This window comes from Centrocercus urophasianus, unplaced genomic scaffold (genome assembly GCF_019232065.1).
Source record: "Centrocercus urophasianus isolate 14NV4802_14NV808 unplaced genomic scaffold, USGS_Curo_1.0 seq_11, whole genome shotgun sequence".
NCBI lineage: Eukaryota > Metazoa > Chordata > Aves > Galliformes > Phasianidae > Centrocercus > Centrocercus urophasianus.
Window position 1 is genome coordinate 26397420 of NW_024884253.1, and position 18137 is coordinate 26415556.

Genomic DNA, 18137 nt, shown 5'->3' on the forward strand with positions numbered 1-18137 from the left:
TATTTCCCTGTGTGTTTGTTATAGGGGAAATGGCTGAGCCAAAGGCAGCATTTCTTGCAGCTGTTGCAGCAATGCCAGTGAGGAAGGGCAGCTGGTGAACTCTACGAGGTATTCCCGCACACCTGAGTTAGGGTACCCGAGCTGCTCCGGAGAGCAGCACTGCAGAGAGCCCCGCTTTCCGAGCAGGGCTTCCCGGCAGCCCGCCGCTACGAGCGGAAGGAACGACGGCACTGAGCCCGGCCTGCAGCCCGCCGCCGCCTGGCGCTGTGCGCAGAGCTCCGCCTGCAGGCCGTAACGCTCACTGCAGGCGCATTCTGCTCAGGTTCTCCACAAAACACAGCCGCGTTGCTTCATTCGTCTTCACCGCTCTTTCCCCCCATTTTCTTTTTATACCTTCGAGGATTTATTGAATTCGAAGCTGGTGCTGAAGGACCAATATGTCAAAAAATGTTCTCAGAAATGCTCACAATCGCTAAATAGAGTACTGTGTCCCGATGGCAGCGCAAGGAGCACAGGTAAGATTTTCCCCACCAGGAAAACAATACCCAGCACAATCGTGGCACCAAAATATTTATTTACAAGACATGTATATATTAACTCTTCTTTTTCTTAACCAATATTTTTGTCAAGCTATCCGGGTTTAAAATGTCCACGCCTGTTAAGAAAACAACCTTAAAATAATTAACCAGGGTCAGCTACAGTACACCACCTGCTTCCACAGTCCTCTGATAAAACACGTTCAAGGTAACAGAGAGTGTATTTACAGTAACACGGTGACAGTACTCACTCTTGCCTGCTGATGAGCTAAACAGCATCTCACAGAGCACAGAGCCAGCTGTCCCAAGCGAAGCACAGGGCTGTGCTGGCACGGCCTGCATTCAGACATCCCAGATGCGTCCCCGAGCCTTGCGGGGCTATGAATCAGCATCCACCAGCACTTTCTGTACCTAAGGCAGAGACTTGCTGCTCTAGTGCTTGGTGACCCTGCACACAGCAGGGGGTTGAAACTAAACGATCATTGTGGTCCTTTTCAACCCAGGCCATTCTGTGATCCTATGAGTTCTGCTTTCGGATGGATGCAAACCAAAAGCAATTCCACTACAGACAATGAAGTACTGAAAAACAGAAATTTTACAAATGTTAGTAATCTTGGGTTTCATTCAAAGAACACAATTTGGAAGGTTCTGAGCACACCAGAATGCCACGTCCAGAAACACACATTAGCTTGTGCCTAACCAAACACACCACAGTGTGGAGCCTACTGTAGGCTATTAAAGCAAATCACAGGCAAAAGCCCACAGGGTAACTGGTCAGCCTCCTGTTGCTATGGATCTACAGAAAGCAAGCCTCCCACTACTCCCCGAGTGGTTCAATCATCACCAAATTACATCGATTCGAAAAGAAGAAACAAACATCAATGTGACTCTGCTTCCACTTCCCTAGAAACTCCACAGTGTTTTACTACTTCCTTGTGAATTACAGCAAGCTCCTGCCATTCAGTCTGATTAAATACTGTTTCTTTGTACAAGCCAGCATATTTAATTGTATTGTATTTTAACAGTGATGTCTCCATATATGTAGTGGGCTAGCACTCAGTGGCATCTGTCCTTTACACTAAAAACAACCTGTCAACTTTACAAGTAGTTCAGATCAGCAGAAAGGGTTAAAAAGGCATTTTGAATATCACACACTGATACTGCTGCCATTCAGGAACAGAATAAAAATAATTTAGAAATTGTAGAATTTCAACTTGTGAGTATGGGTATTTTCAACCAAAGTAAAGACTCGTCCCAGAAAGCCACGGTGGAAGGAAGGATGTCAGGAAGGCTAAGTCTCTTCTGGCTTTTTTAAAGGATCGGTTTTTAGCAGGGAGCTCCATAATCTTGGACACTGTTATTTTCTCCAGTCATAGGGGAGCTGCCATTTGGCTGAGTTGGAAACAGTTTAAAACACAATTCAAGTTGACCATACAGCTGTGCACAGTATAGTCTTGCTGTCACTTGCCACAGTTAAAACAAACAAACAAAATAGTGAATAGACTATTACAAGATCTACAGAAGAGTCTTCTCTTAATATCTAGAACACCACAAGGTGCCATGGTCCCATGCCCAAATGAATAGCTACTAGCTCTCGGGCTCAAACGAACTCACTGGTCCTGTGTATAAAGCTGTTTGGCTAACAGCCTGAACCACACCACCCCTAGGATGGGGCTTCCATTATTTATCTTTTTAATTGCAGTAATGCATCCGGCTGTGTGTGTGCACAGGTGAGGCATCAAGGTCTCGCAGAACAGCAGGATATAACCTAATAAAAACTGATACTAAAAACAAAACATCTCTGGCCCAGGCTGGAATAAATGTTGAGTTTGGAGGCTTTGGCAATTATTGTTTTCCGTCTGCTTGGTTTAAAACTCATTTTGTAATATGGAAATCACACATGGAAATTCTTAGTAAGATTCACTATTTTTTAAAAGTGTATGAAATACAACCATGCTAAATTGGTAAATTTATAACAGTATTGTAGCTCTTTACATCTGTACTCTAACATTCCATGTTGGGAAAAGACCGTGCTCTTAGGAAGCCCAGGCTGCTAGCTGCTTCATGTCATCTTCATCCTCCACTCTCTTCCTGGTTGAAACTGCACAGAGAGAAAGGTTAACAATAATCATTAACTAACAATAATGATCAGAAACAATTTAATTTGTGAACATCAGGCCTTGCATACTGCTTTTTAGTTTTAAGATCTTGGGTCACTTTACTCAGAAGAAAGGTAAACATAGGTAATGATGATGAAGCTGATAGCCTTGGCTCTGTACAGCACTGCTTAGCAGCAGCTACAGACATCAGTGTGTTATCAACGCTGTTTTTCTCCAAACCACTGCATCATACCAGACACCAAAGAAAACAATTCCAGCCCTGCTGAAACTAAGGCACAGGCACAACTGATGCGTCACACCATTAGCTCACATACAACCCCACTGTTAACAATACAGGTCTCAATTACCTCCTGCTGAAAGTTTCCTACAGAAAACACATTTGACCCCAAAAAGCTCCTACATGAGTGAGCAAGCACTGCAACACTGTTTTCTCCCCTCCACTTAAGCAGAAGCAAATTACCTGTCCCTGGCTGGCCTGTGACTACCTTGGAAAGGTGGCTACCTTTCCAAATACTGCTGAAGGGTTCTGCATGCACACATCATGCATGTGTCCTGGCAGTGTTCAAGAGATGTCTGGATGAGGTGCTACATGACATGGTTTAGTAGGTTGTGGTAGAAATGGTGATGGGAGGATGGCTGGACTAGATCATCTTGTAGGTCCTTTCTAACCCGGTGATTCTATGTCCAGTTTCCAAATGGTATCACTACATTTTAATGGGAGTTATCATCTATTGAAAGGAAAAAATTTCCTAAACATGCTTTGCTCGAGTGGCTACTTGGTTAGCTGCTCTGCTCGCAGCAGTTAGTAATACTCAGTTCAGGTCCTACACTCACTTTCTTACTGTTTTTTTAAAGCCCAAACCTCCCATTCTGTTTTCACACCGCCCGAATCATAACCTCATTCAGTGACCTTCAAACCGAACAAACAGCCTTCATTCAGTGACCTGCAAACTGCATGCTCTACTGCCCAGGTTCAGCCTAGGCTCTCCCCAGCTCCGTGCTGTGTGTGCGTCAGGATTTGCATTACTGGGTGTGCACCAGCCCTGCGTGTTTGTTTTAGTGCAGCCAGTCAGTTCCTGCCTTACTGCTGGGAGCTACCATCACAGAAGAGATCCTGAGTACCACTTCTAAAGATTCAAGCTGGGAGAAGGACACAGAAGACCAACAGGTCGAACTCCTACTCTGCAGGTGCCACTGGCTTACTGTTCAGCAGGGGAAGGTCATAGTGTCTTGCTCTACCCCACTTCCTCTACCTCTAACATCATGCACGTCCAACTAGAAGCAGCATAGAACCATTAAGTGCTTTGTTCTTATTTCTTTGTAAAAGTAAGCATACAGTTACAAAATAGATCAGCCAGTTTTGCAAAAGCGACTAATTTTTCCCAAAGCAGCCATTTAGAAAGATGAAGTAGCAAATCTGGGATAATGAGAATCACATGGAGACGGTGTGGGTTCAAATAAAACACTCAGCTGGCACAGCTGGATCTGGAAAAGGAGATACAAACAAGCCAGAAATGCCGAGACTACAGTCTGCACTGAGTTTGCCTAAATCCATTTTCTTCCTGGCTTTTCCTCCATTTAACATAAGGAGATGAGACCATGGTTCCAGCTGGAACATTTTCAATTGCTTCTCAGGGATTTAAAGTGTCACTTGCCAAAACACACGAGTCTTCAGAATGAGCTGACCTAGGTACCCCATTCTGCAGAGAATGCACCACACAGCTGTGTCATGAGTGTTATTCTTGCCTCTGATTATCTATTCTCTCTTTACTAGCACCAATACACAGCAAGTCTTACAGCTCCTAGAGAACAGGGACACAGTGAAAGATACAGTTAACAGTTGTCTGTCCCAAGCTTAATTCAAAACAAACACAGCGTAACTACAGAAAAACAAGAGTACTGCTTAATGTTCCAGAGAGAGAAACCAAAGGCATGACAATGTTTCTTTCAATTTGCACGCCTTGCTACCTCTTGCATTTCTAATTACAGTATCAGTGGCAAATACCAAACCACTAACCTGAAAAACTGAATTTTTGTGATGCAAACGTTTTGTATCTAGGTCAGACTCTAATTAAAAAAGATTGATTATTTCACTGCATGGGAAAAAAATAAATCTTCCCATTCTCTGGTGATTTCACTACATTTCAGCAGGAGATGCACCAGGATATGTGAAAGGTCAAATTCCCTGAATTTGCCTCTTCAGATCTATGGAGATTTTGGTCCTAAATGCTCTCACAAATCAAACTAGAATTCCTTTTTCTAATAAACTATGCAAAAATAGGTAAGGAATTTACAATGCTTTAGAAAACAAAGCAGAGTTAAATACATATCTGTGATTTTCTCTCCCTCTTTGACACACAGCATGGCTTAATTATGGGAAACCTAAAATGGCAAGCAAGCAGTTTACCGGGGCGAGAAGGTAGCGATGTGGATGGAACACTTGGCAGCCTGACATCTCGCATTCTCTTGTTCATTTCTTCTTGCTCCAGTTCTTCTAATTCTGCCATCAACTCATCCTAAATTCAAGGAGAACATTAACAAATTCATTGTCCTGACAGTGATCTCAGACATGGGCACTTGTAACCACCATAAAGCAAAGTATGACTGAAATAACAGTTTATGCTTGATAAAGAAAGATTATTAAGTAGTGTACTGCAAGTATCATTTTCATAACTGTGAAAAAAATAACCTTCACTGAAAGTTCAAATAAAGATGATGGAAGTTAGAAACAGGTCAAAGAATAAACCTAGAAACAAAAAGGCCAGTGTACTATTCGTGACAAAAAGGCAAACGGAGAGAAAAAAGTCCAAATGCCTTCATCAGATTTGTTCCAAATCTACAGACTGCGCAGTTCTAACAGATTCTAATTTTAATGTGCATCTTTTCACATTTTAAAGACCAAACAGTTTCCATTCGTTATAAGGCAGACTGTCATTAACTGCTGTGCTTCCATCCTTTTATGCTAGGCCCAGGATTATGTGTGATTTCAAAGCAGCACTGGGATGAGAGTTGTTCTCCTGGGTCTTGTTACTCACTCTTGAGGCACACAACACCTTTGGGCTGCAGAAGTCAATTTGGGCATAGTCTCATCTACAAGCATAACATTAAAAATAAAAAGGCTTTATGCTTTCTAAAAAGCTTATTCCTTGGATTCTACTCAGCTATGGTAGGACCTTGTTTTGCATTCTTCCTCATACATACAGTGTCATGCCAGGGAGAAATAACCCTTATGTTTACGTGTCTATTTTGAGCAGCACAAATTACATGTTTCAGTGGTATGCATGTGAAGAGGAAATCCACGTGCGTGGTCAAAATGTCCTTCAAATGAAAAGAAAAAATGAAATCTCCTCCTCCAGCATAAATCCTCCAAAAACCTAGTGATTAAGCCACTGATTCTAGCACTCTTAAGCTGAAGTAGCATGCAAACCAGATTTCCCAATGACTGAACAAGTACTGTAAATATTAGGCTTCTATGCAAAAGCAGTGCTGCTACAATGATGCCTCACGTGACTGACAGTGGCTTATTTTCCCAAAACAGGAAACACTCATTAACTCAGACCAGCATCTCAGGGAATTTTGGGTCAATCTGCACTACATCTAATGAATCTAGACCCCTGAAAGTTAAGCACTGATGAAAACTGAGTGATCCTGTACAGCTGCACGGGATGGCAGTATGTTTTCCAGTTGACTGGAGCCCAGTTTACGTCAGCCAAATCCCATTCTTTACACCAATATTAATGATTTAGATTCAAAGTGGAAAAACAGGAAAGAAGATAATGGAGAGAGAAAAAAAAAATACAGAGAATCACTACCATTTTCAAAAACTCATGGAAAAAAACTTCTGAATGAAAAAGCAAACAGAAATTAATTAAGCAAATACAATTTAGCACATGTATTTTTCTCTGCTGTCCATTTGGGTACGTAGGAATTAATTAACTGGAAGGGTGGGAGTTGCTTGATTCTTTTAGAGATTATTCAAATGATTCCGAGTGCTTGGCCATCTTAACACAAAGTAGCACAATTAGTTTGATTTTGTATTTTAACTCAGTCTGGCCTCCAGCTGTACATCCCACAGATTGCACAAAGCACACTCAACCTCTCAGCAGTAAGGACCTCCTCGCACACAACAGTCAAATCCAACCATTGGATGAAAGCTACTGCAACAAAGTTTCAGAAGTTAGAGTTTCCTGGAAGGTGCCTGGGAAGCGAGCTCTACAGGAGAACCCTCACTGCCTGCAACAGGAATTACTTCTACATTCTTTCCTACAATAGAAAATCCAGAAAATAATGGCAGGACCAGCATCTACGAGCACCAAAACAATGCTGTATCTTAAAATGTGGCCCAGGTATGCAAAAATTGGGAGCAGTAGGCTGTTCATGGTGCAGTGACAGCAAAATGCATTTTGTTAAATGGATGCCTGTTTGGAGCACAACAAATTATACCTTCCAGTATCCATTTAGAGCAGTACAAATTACATGCTTTAGCATGCTTTAGTGACCTTCTCCTTCTATGGTGCAACTGAGAACGCTACAATTGAAAATAACAACTACGGCTCTGGGTTTGAAACTTTCTTTTTCTTAGTCCATATTTTTATTATTTCCATGTTTCTTATTTCTACAAAGATCTAAATAAACATAAGATGTCATAGATAGGATAAGTTAAGAGCCACGGAACATCATGTCCTCACCTTTTGAGAAATAAAACACTGGAACAAACCACTGTACAGCAAAACAACTACGGAGTGATTTTACAGCCAAAACTCAGTTCTTAGTAGAATACTGACCTCATCAAACTCATCACCAAACGCAGCTCTGTTTGAGATAGCTTCTGAAATTTCCTGAGCAACATCTTGCTGCTCAGTGATATCTTGCATCAAGTCATCAATTTTGTTCAAGTCCCTGCAACATAACAGAGAGCAGTTTTTAGAGACACGTTATTCAAATTGTGCAGAAGGGACTCGGAAACACCTGAAGAGACCCCAGTTTACTTCTATTTAAGCAGAAGAACTCACATGGAGTAATTTCCCTTACTTAAACCTTACTGTTTCCTGGCAAGTTTTAGTGTGTTTTACTCAGTCCAATTCCTTCCACTGTGGCATAACAACACAAGTCATTCTGCAGCAGCCTGTGCTTCCCCTCTCTCTGCTTCTCTTACATCCATCAGCCAACAGCTACAATCACTGGGCAGAGCACACCTCCTTCCTGAGGTCAGCATCTTTATAGATGGATCTTTTTTGATGTTAAACATTCACCAGAACTGGGGGAAACTTAGAAGGACCGCACTTGGAAGTTTCCCTTTATTGTTAACTTCATTATTGTTTTGGTTCCTGTTTACTTTTGCCAGAACAACCTTTCTGATATAACTCTTTATTCAGGCAGGAAAACACCTCATGAAACAACATAGGCCATATAAAAGTATTACACACACAAAAAGAAAAAAATACTCTATCTTTTATTCAAGCCTAACTAGTACTTTGAACCACACAGTCCAGCTTAGAGACTTTGAGGAAGAGCATCCACTTAGTTGAAGAAATCCAGTTTTATTGTGGAAAACTTGAGGGCAGCAACAGGTCTCTGCTGCCAAGGCATGTTTACAAAAAAAAAAAAAAAATTCCACCTGGGTCTCTTTAGTTAGCTGGACTTCCACTTAAACTTGCTGCTAAGAAAAGATATTTTTCTGCCAAATTTAACACAACAGCACCAACAGCATTCCTGACATTAAATGCTTGAACCAAAATGAAGTCAAAAACTGAATGACTGGATACAACAGACCGTAGCAATGATATAGCTTAAAAGTTGTTACCAAGCTCCTTTTGAAAGCTAGTAGAAGTGACTTACATATTTTCATGCACTTTTTTCATAGCTTGTGCAGCATAACCCATATTCTTGAGCACTTCTGTGTTCGTGTGCGAATTCTCCAGCGCCTCTCTCTGGAATTCAATGGTTGAGAGCGTCCCATCAATTTGACTCAGCTGCTTCTCATACCTCTTTTTTCTCTTCAGTGCTTGTAAAGCAGCTGGAATGCAGAGACGCACAGTACATTGTGTATTTTCATAGCAAAACACAAGGACAAGCAGTTCAGTAAGAGTCTGACCAGAGGAAGTCACAGTTCTCACCCTCCTACCTTACTAGCAGAGAGGCAAACTTTGACCACAGTGGATCAGCAGTCTGTTTATCACCAACATGCTGCTGCACGAACATGCTGGGAAGCCTCTTTTAGGTTAAATCCTTTCAGAACAGGCAAGAGCAGCATCCTCCTCCACTACAGAAGATCTTGAATTCCATCATGTGCACGTGGAGAAAATGGGGAAGATAGGGATGAAAAAGAAAAACATCGAAAAGAAATCAGAAAGTAGGAAATGAGAAAGAAAAGAAGAGATTGCAAAACCTAAGGAAAATACAAGGAAGACAGAGCAAGAAGATCTGGCATCACGGCCACCTCTGCATCAAAGGTTTGCCTCAGCAGCAGAAAGAGTCAAGTGTAATGGCAAGTCCAAATGACCTAATCTTAGCTCAGAGGGAGGATTCACACTTCTTGGCTTTCAGTTGTATCTTCTGTTCCTTGTAGTCAGCAAGGAACATACATTTAGCACTCAGAACTTGAAAATGTATAGAAGATATAAGGCTTCTGTGGACAAGACCACACTTAAATCCAGCACCTAATTATCTCTTTAAATCAGGGAGATTACTGTTCTGTAAGCAGCGTACTTTGCCCAGAGTAAATCATTACCAGCATAAAGGCACGTGACAAACAGAAGGAGAAAAGGGCTTTCACTCAGTTTCTGGGTGTGGAACACACAGTCTTGCCACAACCATTTCCTGACCACTATTCTTTCCAAACTCTACATGAGCCAGGCAAGATAAAGCATACAAAAGAGACTGGATTGTGACTTAAAAAAAAAAGAGAGACAGAGAAACTATTGCTTTTTCAAAGCCAGTTAATAGCTGTGTCTTTTTTCCTGTTATATTTAATTTTTTAATCATGTTCAGAGCCAGCAAGCAACTGCAGTTCCCAGTCAGTGGAAAAAAGCAATTACTGTTGGTGTTCTGTTTAAGTGATCGCTTGTGTGAAAAACAATTAATCTAGACACTGGGGAATCCAGTTCTCCAAATAAAGCCAGCATACCCTAAAATATCTATTTACTGCTTTACTGACAAGTGCTGGAATCAACATGGTCAAAATTGCCATCATTAGCTGCACAAGGACAAGCATTCACACAGACTGTGAAATACACTGTCTTTGGAATCTACAGAAAAGTGAACAGGGACAGCAAACCACAATCAAAATAGATTAACTCAGTATTTAAATTCAGCATTTACCCAGCTTTTGGGACACAGTCTGAAGCTTTGCAGTCCCAAGCATGAATATAGGTTGGGCAACAAGTGGACTGAAAGCAGCCCTGCAAAGGAGGATGTGGGGGTATTGGTGGATGAAAAACTGAACAAGAGCCAGCAGAGTGTGTTTGCAGCTCAGAAAGACAACTGCTTTCTGGGCTACATCAGAAGAGGGGTGGCCAGCAGGGGAACAGAAGCATCGTCCCCTTCTACTCTATCCTTGTGAGGCCCCACCTGCAGTACTGCATTCAGGTCAGAGGCACCCATTCTAAAAAGGAGATGGAGCTTCTGGAGAGAGTCCAGAGGAAGTCACAAGGATGATCAGAGGGCTAGAGCAGCTCTCCTATGAAGACAGACTGAGAGAGTTGGGAGCTTTCAGTCTGGAGAAGAAAAGGCTTCAGGGAGACCTCAGAGTGGCTTTTCAGTGACTTACAGAGCAAAGGTCATATTAGCAAATCAATTCACACTTTTTTCTTATCAACCCAGGTGTAACATATGCCCTTAATTGCAGGGTTCTGTAATTATAGCCCCTACAGATAAAACGCACAGATAAAACGAGAATTTCATTGTTACCTGAAATCTGTTTTTTCTGTTTTACAGATTATAATTAAATTTACTTTTGAGTGATTTTCCACTGCCCACACAAGCATTTTGAAATCTGTGTACCAATTCTTGCAAGCACAATATTTAAATGCTTCACAGAAATGCTACGCATAATAAACTGAAATGTAATTTCTATTAATTAAAAAAAAAAAAAAAAAAAAAAAAAAAAAAAAAAGAAAAAGGAAAATTGAAGAGAACATCAACTTACTTTACTGAAGCTCTAAGAATGACACTGAAAGAGAGCGTTGCCCATTTCCAAGATTTCAGAAAAGGAAAGACAGCCAGGTAGGATGAGTCTAAGTAGGGGCAGAGTCTGAGGAAGAAGCGTAACACCAGTTTAACAAGGAAGAAGTGGAGGTCTTCACCAGGACAAAGAGAAAGCAGTCTCAGATGCTCTGTTTTGCTCCAGTGAAGCAGATTCAACTCCTGCATTTCATAATGGAGTGCTCAGCAATTCCTTGTAGTTTACCAGCTGTGTTGTGCTCTACTTCAAGTCCAACAAGTAGGACACAGCTTAGTAGGATTAGGAACCACTGTTTTTAATTTGAGTTTTTATTCTATTTTCCAATTCAGTGAGTGGAACAGCAACAGACTATTACATCAGTGTAGGTGTGCATGTTGAAGAACCACTGTTATTTACACACAGACGCTTTTCCAGCATCGCGCTAAGCTGATGCTTCAGCAAGGAAGAAGAAATGACCAAAATTGGCCATTTCTGGCAACAGTAATAGTAATTCTGACCACACAGAATATCCAATTTTCTAAAGTAAAGAACACAAACAGTGGCACAGTCATGGCACTTTCATCACAGTCTCATGATAGATCAGAATTCAAAATTATCACTGTGATTTCTCATTTCATCTACAAGCCCTCCACCAATCAGTACAGGAATTGGTAATCTCATATTCTGAAGTAAAATTAAGAACATCGTGTAATAAGCTTTAAAATTCCCCAGGGAAAACTGGTTATGTCTTCAGAAGATGTAACACCACTGTGAAAACACTGGATCTCATTCTTGGCTAAGGTTCACAAAAACTCCATGTCCCATAAGGGACTGATGGATTACAGAATCTGAGCTCAAACTAGGAACTCGGAGATGAAATGCTGCTGAGGCTGTAAAAATCACACCACTTTAAGATTATTATCAGCACTCTTCATCTTTTAAATACTACGAGGAAAGCCACAAACAGTTACAACTGAGGCAATAATTCGGTAACAATAAGGCACTTGACTCATTATAACCACTCCAGCTGACAGCAAGATACTTTGAATGTGACCAAAAAGAGCAGAGAACAATGGCTGTAAGTCACAAAACAAAGACACACTTAAAAGTTTCCTCTTCTCTCCCTGCCACAAACCTTCAGTCCCTACCTGTCACACACCCTGTCACACACTGCAGGGATGATGGCCCAGCCCCTGCCAGCATGCAACTGCCACACTGCTGTTCAGTTTCAACAGCATTCTGGCTACAAGTAGCTCATTGGAAAGGAATGCTACATGGCTACACCAACATTGCCCAAATGTACCACACAAGGCACTTAGCAGCATCCACTCATATAAGCCTACCTGTTATTCTGACCTTCTTCACAGGGTTTGTTCTCAGTAGCATTATATGGCTCTCTAGGTTAAGCTTTATTCCTATTCCGGATATAGAGAAAAAGAAAAAAAAAAAAAAAGAGGTATGGCTTCTTTCTATGTACTTCAAACTCATTTCTTTTCATTTATCTGTATTTTAGGATCTGTGGTAGACTTCAGGCTGAAACAAAGTCATTTTCACAGGCACTGACACACTTCAGAAAACCCTTTTCCTTCTAAATGGACTTCTCAGGAAGCAAAACAGAAATAAAAGACTTGCATGTCTGTGAAGCTATGAGACAGGAGAGGTGAAGGTCAGAGGCATAAGGATTATTGTTAGAGCAAACAAGCAGTAACAATAAAGCAGCTTTTGAAGAACAGAACACAAATGCTTCCCAGGACTACCCTAGAGGAACATTTACTTGTACTCTGTGCTTATTCATACATTCAGCATTGCTGATAAACTTGCTTTAAACAAATAAACAAAGAGTCCTGGTCATCATTCCATCACTCAGTTAACAGTGGAGGCAGTAGCCCTCCACATGCTAAAAGAATACCTAATATGAAGGTGGGAAGTTTCAGGTGAAAAAGCTTCTCTGTGGTGAGCTGTATTGCATCCTAACCCACGATCATAAAGAAAATGGGTGTTGTCATGGCTAACCCGGACATGATGAGCCAAAGAAGCACAAAGAAAACACATCTTGCACCTCTCCAGCACTACCCCAATTTCTCAACTTGAACCTCATCAATTCTGACACTTTGAATCATTTTCTGTCCTTTAAATTTTGCTGCGTGACCTTCAGAATATTGAAGATGAAGAGTCAGTGTGCTGCTGGATTTTGGAGCTGTGCAATGATTGAAACATCAAGAGATACTCTAGAAAATAAAGCAAGAGAAATCAAAAAAATCCTGAGTTATGATCTGATATGGTGAGACATTTGAAGGCAATGCGAATTGTACGAATAAATACTGCTCATCATGACATAATCTCTCCAAGGGAAGTTCTAGCACACACTGCTGTTCAGAGAACCCTGTGATAGACTAGCTGCAGTAAAATGTTACCATTAGGTAACATGGCAAATGTATCATCCCCAAAGCACAGCTAATTTCAAATTCAATACAGGAACTGCAGAGATGTAGACTTCATAAAGGAGATGCCAAATATATTTAGCAGACACTTTGGATCTGTTTACATAGCTAACATGTTACAGCTTTAAGGCAAATTAAATCTTCTGATGTCACATGAACCCATCCAAGACTCAGACTCATCTGAACTCGTGAAAAATTGCTGGCTCCTGAATATGATCTCACTTGTGTCAGTAAAACTGACTCACACTCATAAGCGTAAAAATCAAATGAGATCACACTAACTTGGAGCACTGTCCGTACCTGGATAAATCCTGCTTCATCCCAGACACTCCTGTTTTAAGCTCCACAGGCTCCTCCACAGGCGCAATTACGAAAAGAACACATCAAGCTACCCACCAGCTCCTTTTGAAATATTTGCTTTAACAAGGCATTGTAGATTCCAACTTTTATTTTCTCGTTCACACTCTGTGTTTACACAGCACTACTACAGGCGCAGTCTAGCACAGATTTCCTCTGTAACATAGCACAGGGAGCAGTTAGTGTTGTTATACACTAATGAACTGTGATAAAAACTAGCACAAATGTCACATCAAATGAGGGATATTCTTGGGGAACTAAGCTTACTCAGGCTGTCAAATTCAATTGTTGTGGCACAGCGAGGTGAGTTTCTCTTATTTCTCATGACTGCAGTTTCACCACCTCCTTTTGGCTTTAGAACCGTTTTTTACACTAAAAAAATCCTTCTCTGTACTTCTTGCCCTACTTTCTCTTTACTGACCTTAACTGTGGGTTACTGAGGAAACGACAAGAAAGATCAAAGGGAGTTACTTCTGATCACAATTAGTTCAAAATCCAGTTTGCAATAAGACTTCACATACACCTGCATAGATAAAACCAGAAGGATTGCACACTGAGTGCAGCAGAGGAAACAAACACCTGGGAGAGAAGCTTCACAAGCTTAATGCCACATGTGTTAAGCATAAGGCAATGGGGTTGACTAACAGCCAGAACCCACATAAACCAGTCAGGTTGCAGAAGCAGATCTGCCTTCTCCCAGTAGTGAGTAATTGCCTCTGCACCATTCCCTCCTTTGCAGGTGCCCAAGCTCTTCTGCAGCTGTGGAGCCAGAGAAACTTAACCTAGCCTGGGAAAAAACAATCTAGCTGAAAAACTAAGACATTTTATAGCTGCTGTCTGGAACACACCCTTCAGGAAGCTCTAAAGAAAGGATGGGAGAAGTGTGAGGCAGGACTGAGGCAGGAAACTGCAGTAATGGCAGCTTAAAGTGTAGGCATGGCACGAAGTTCTATAGCAACATGTCTAGGTCTTGGTAGGAATTGCTACAGGCATAGGAATGAGCCTGTTTCCTTGTGTCAGCCCCACTGGTCTTGCACAGTGACCTATCCCTGGGAGCTATCTGTTCACTGTGTCCCACAGTGGGACTTTGCAGCCAGATTCCCTCCCTGAATAGCCTGCTCCAGTTGAAGGCAGGGAAGCCTGTAAGAACTCTCTTAAGATATCTGGAACATGACAACCCTCAACGTGACATCCTTGAGAGCTCACATGCCACAGGCAGACAGACTCAGCTGCTGGGCTGGCATTGGTCCCTTAAAATCTGACCAATTCCTACCAATGTTTTCTAATCCTAAGTAAATACTTCCTGCTAACAACTATTAAGTGCTAAAGTATTACAAATACATTAAGGGGATAATCAAAACACTCCTCACAAGCTCTAAATTATATGCCATTAACTTTTTAAATTATCCAGCAACAGAAGGAGCAGGTGAAAGAACTACTCTTTTGTTACATTGTGAATCATTGATTCAGAACATTCTGCCTCTGTTTGGAAGCATTTAAGAAAAAATAAGTCTTGGAGTAGACAATCAGGAATCCATGCAACTTCAAGAGGTAATTATCTCATTTCTCAAAGGTCTGCGTGTCCCTGTGGTCCCAACCATTTGCTTCCCAGAGACGACAGCACTGATGTAAGCAGAATCCTGACCTTATTTATTACCGCCCACAGGACTACAGGCACAAAACTAGTTAAGAATGAAGCATCCTCTTATCGGTCAGCCATAATGACTCCACAATGCACCAAATACAAATGGATACCAAAGCCACCACAGCGGCCAACTGCAGGAACCTGGCCATTTAAAGACACACAACCCACTCAGGTCGCCACTTAAAGGTTCTCCCGAGCAGACACGGGGCTCACCTCGCTTGTTCTTGGTGCCGTGCTGCCGAGCCAGCGCCAGCTCCCGTTCAATCCTGGTCTCCAAGTACTCCTGCTTCTTGCTGAGCATCTCCTCCGTCTCCCGCAGCCGGGCCAGGGCCTCCTGCGGCGAGGGCCCCCCACGGCCCTTGGAGGCCGCGGAGCCACCCCCCTTGAAGAACCTGGAGATCTTGCTCATCGCGGCGTCGGAAGGTTCTGCCCGGGCCGGGCCGCCTCAGAGGCGCGATGGCACTTCCCGGGCCGCGGTACGGCACCTGGCGGCGGGGCGGGCCGGGCCGGCCTCACCTCCCGCCCCCGGATCGCGCGTACCCCCCGAGCGGCGAGAGGGCGGCGAGCTCCGAGGGCAGCACCGGCGTTGACGGGCGGCGGGCGGGCGGCGCCGGGCGGGACAGAGGGCGGCGGAGAGGCGGGCAGCTGCCCGGCGGACGTGGGGCGGCGGCGGGAGCGGCGACGGGGAGGCTCCTACCGAAGGAACGCGCCTGGCGCGTTTCTCTGCCCTGCCCCACCTTCTACTGAGCGCTCACGACGTGCTTTGGTAGTAGTGCAGGAAGCGCAGTCCTGTTTTGAGATGACCGGACATCGAAAGTTTAGGGATAGCTCTACAGCTTGCGTTTCCCTCCAGTTTCAGGATCATAAAGGCTGGAAAAGACCTCAAAGATCATCTAGTCCAACTGTCAACCCATCCCCACCATACCACTAAACTAAGTCCCCTCTGTGCCACGTCTCCACATTTCCTAACACTGCCAGGGATGCTGACTCTACCTCCTCCCTGGGCAGCCTGTGCCAGTGCCTCTCCACTCCTTCTGGGAAGAAGTGTTTCCAAATATCCAATCTGAATCCCCCCTCACACGACTTGAGGCCATTCCCCCTTGTCCTATCACTGTTACCTGGGAGAAGAGGCCAACCCCCACCTCCCCACAACCTCCTTTAAGGCAGTTGTAGAGGGCAATATGATCTCACCCGAGCCTCCTCTTCTTCAGACCAAACAATCCTGTTCCCTCAGCTGCTCCCCGTAGGACTTGTGCTCCAGACACACCATGACAGAATCACAGAATTGTAGGGATTGGAAGAGACCTCTGGAGATCATCTAGTCCAACCAACCCCCTTCCCAAAGCATGTTCCCTACAGAAGGTCACAAAAGAAAGTGTTCAGACCAGTCTTGAATATCTCCAGGGGATACACCACAACATTTCTGGGCTGGCGTTCCAGAGCTGTCACACTGATAGTAAAGAAGTTCTATATTCTGTTTGTACAGAACTTCCTGTGCTCAAGTTTCTGCCCATTGCCCCATGTTCCACAGCTGCTCTCCATCAAAATGAGTCCACTCTCATAGACTTGACTCCCACATATTTATGAAGTGATGAGTTCCCCTCTCAGCATTCTCCAGACTGAAATGTCTCAGGTCTCTCAGCCTTTCCTTGTACAGAGGCTTTGTTGCCTTTCATAGGACACACTCCATGGCCTCAATGTCTTTCTTCCAGTAAGTCTCATACTGCAAGGAGTGTTTTCAGAGGAACAATCACCTCACTAACAATGCCAACCAGCCATGAATGTGCCAGCACCTGATGCGTGATGTCAGTGACAAGCAGGTGACACAGACTCCTTGTAAATACTGGATGCAGAAGTCAGTGGTGACACAAGCTCTGTGGTGGTGAGTGGCAGCTGTTAGCCATGCTCTGCACCGTGCTGCAAGAGGACAATCGTGTGTAAGTGCCCTGAGGCTCTTGTATGGCCTCACCTCAAGCACTGCATGCAAATTTGAGTGCTACGATATAAAAAGGACATGAAACTAAAACTATAAGCATCCAAAGGAGAGCTACAAAAATGGTAAAGGATCCAGAGGGCAAAATGTGTGAGAAGCAGCTGAGGTCCCTGTGTGCGCTCAGCGCAGAGCAGAGGAACTGAGGGGAGGCCTGATGGCGGCTGCAGCTCCTCACAGGGAGCGGAGGGGCAGCGCTGAGCTCTGCTCTGTGTGACAGCAACAGGGCCCGAGGGAACGGCATGGAGCTTTAATCCATGATGATTCTATCTTAAAAACACACATAGGACTGATAAAATAAAGAGTAAATTTTCACAGGAAAGAAATGCAGTTTTTCAGAAGCGTAGATGCATACCTATAGAAACCACAGCAGTGGTTAGTAATTAAAAGTGCAAGAAGGATCTCGGGAGCTTGTCTTCTCCCTTCCCTTTTCCTATGTCTCCTGGACACGCACTGTTCTGCACCTGACACGACTCAAAAGAACCAGAAGCACGAACCATTTTTTTTTCCGCCAGTAGCAGCAGGCAGACGGCCCCGTACAGCGAGCAATCACCGCGACGGGTAACACGACAGGTACTACGAATCCCGCCCTCGGGCAGGAAGAGCCGCATATCTGCATACGTACTCCCGCCCCTTCACCTCCCTATCCCCCCCCCCCCCGTCCCTTCCCCCTGCCCGGTCGGAGTCCTCCAGCAGCGCGATGGCGCTTGCGCGCCTCATTTGCTCAGCTCCCCACCCCTTCCGCCTGAGGCGGCGCGAGAGGAAAATGGCGGAGCTGTCGTTGGGACAGCACTGCGGGGTGGCGGACTGCCGCCAGCTGGGTGAGCAGCGGGGCTGCGCGGCTCTATGGGCTCTATGGGCTCTATGGGCTCTATGGGCTCTATGGG

The 18137-nt window shown here is 43.7% G+C and overlaps 2 protein-coding genes across 2 annotated transcripts in view; one reads left to right on the plus strand and one right to left on the minus strand.

The window, feature by feature from the left end:
* Positions 1 to 553: 553 nt before the first annotated feature.
* CHMP4C (charged multivesicular body protein 4C) lies at positions 554 to 15713 on the minus strand. The gene is made up of 5 exons (XM_042808581.1): positions 15474 to 15713; positions 8495 to 8672; positions 7441 to 7555; positions 5064 to 5172; positions 554 to 2637 (listed from the first exon to the last, which is right to left on the minus strand). Exons 1-5 carry the CDS (start codon positions 15667 to 15669, stop codon positions 2573 to 2575), a joined length of 663 nt encoding a protein of 220 aa, XP_042664515.1. The 5' UTR covers positions 15670 to 15713; the 3' UTR covers positions 554 to 2572.
* Positions 15714 to 17966: 2253 nt separating this feature from the next.
* The window catches only part of ZFAND1 (zinc finger AN1-type containing 1), a 6311-nt gene continuing 6140 nt past the window's right edge, over positions 17967 to 18137 (plus strand). The window contains exon 1 of the mRNA XM_042809020.1: positions 17967 to 18071. Coding sequence (XP_042664954.1) covers positions 18017 to 18071 — 55 coding nt within the window. The 5' untranslated portion in view covers positions 17967 to 18016. The remainder of the gene's footprint in view (positions 18072 to 18137) is intronic.

What these genes read in the sequence shown, in the direction of transcription:
- CHMP4C (XM_042808581.1), bottom strand. Translation starts at nt 15,669, where the DNA reads ATGAGCAAGATCTCCAGGTTCTTCAAGGGGGGTGGCTCCGCGGCCTCC. An exon ending in AAAAAAGTGCATGAAAATAT is followed by an intron (nt 7,556 to 8,494) that starts GTAAGTCACTTC and finishes GTTATGTTGCAG; the next exon opens with GGACTTGAACAAAATTGATG. An exon ending in ATCGCTACCTTCTCGCCCCG is followed by an intron (nt 2,638 to 5,063) that starts GTAAACTGCTTG and finishes CTCTCTGTGCAG; the next exon opens with TTTCAACCAGGAAGAGAGTG.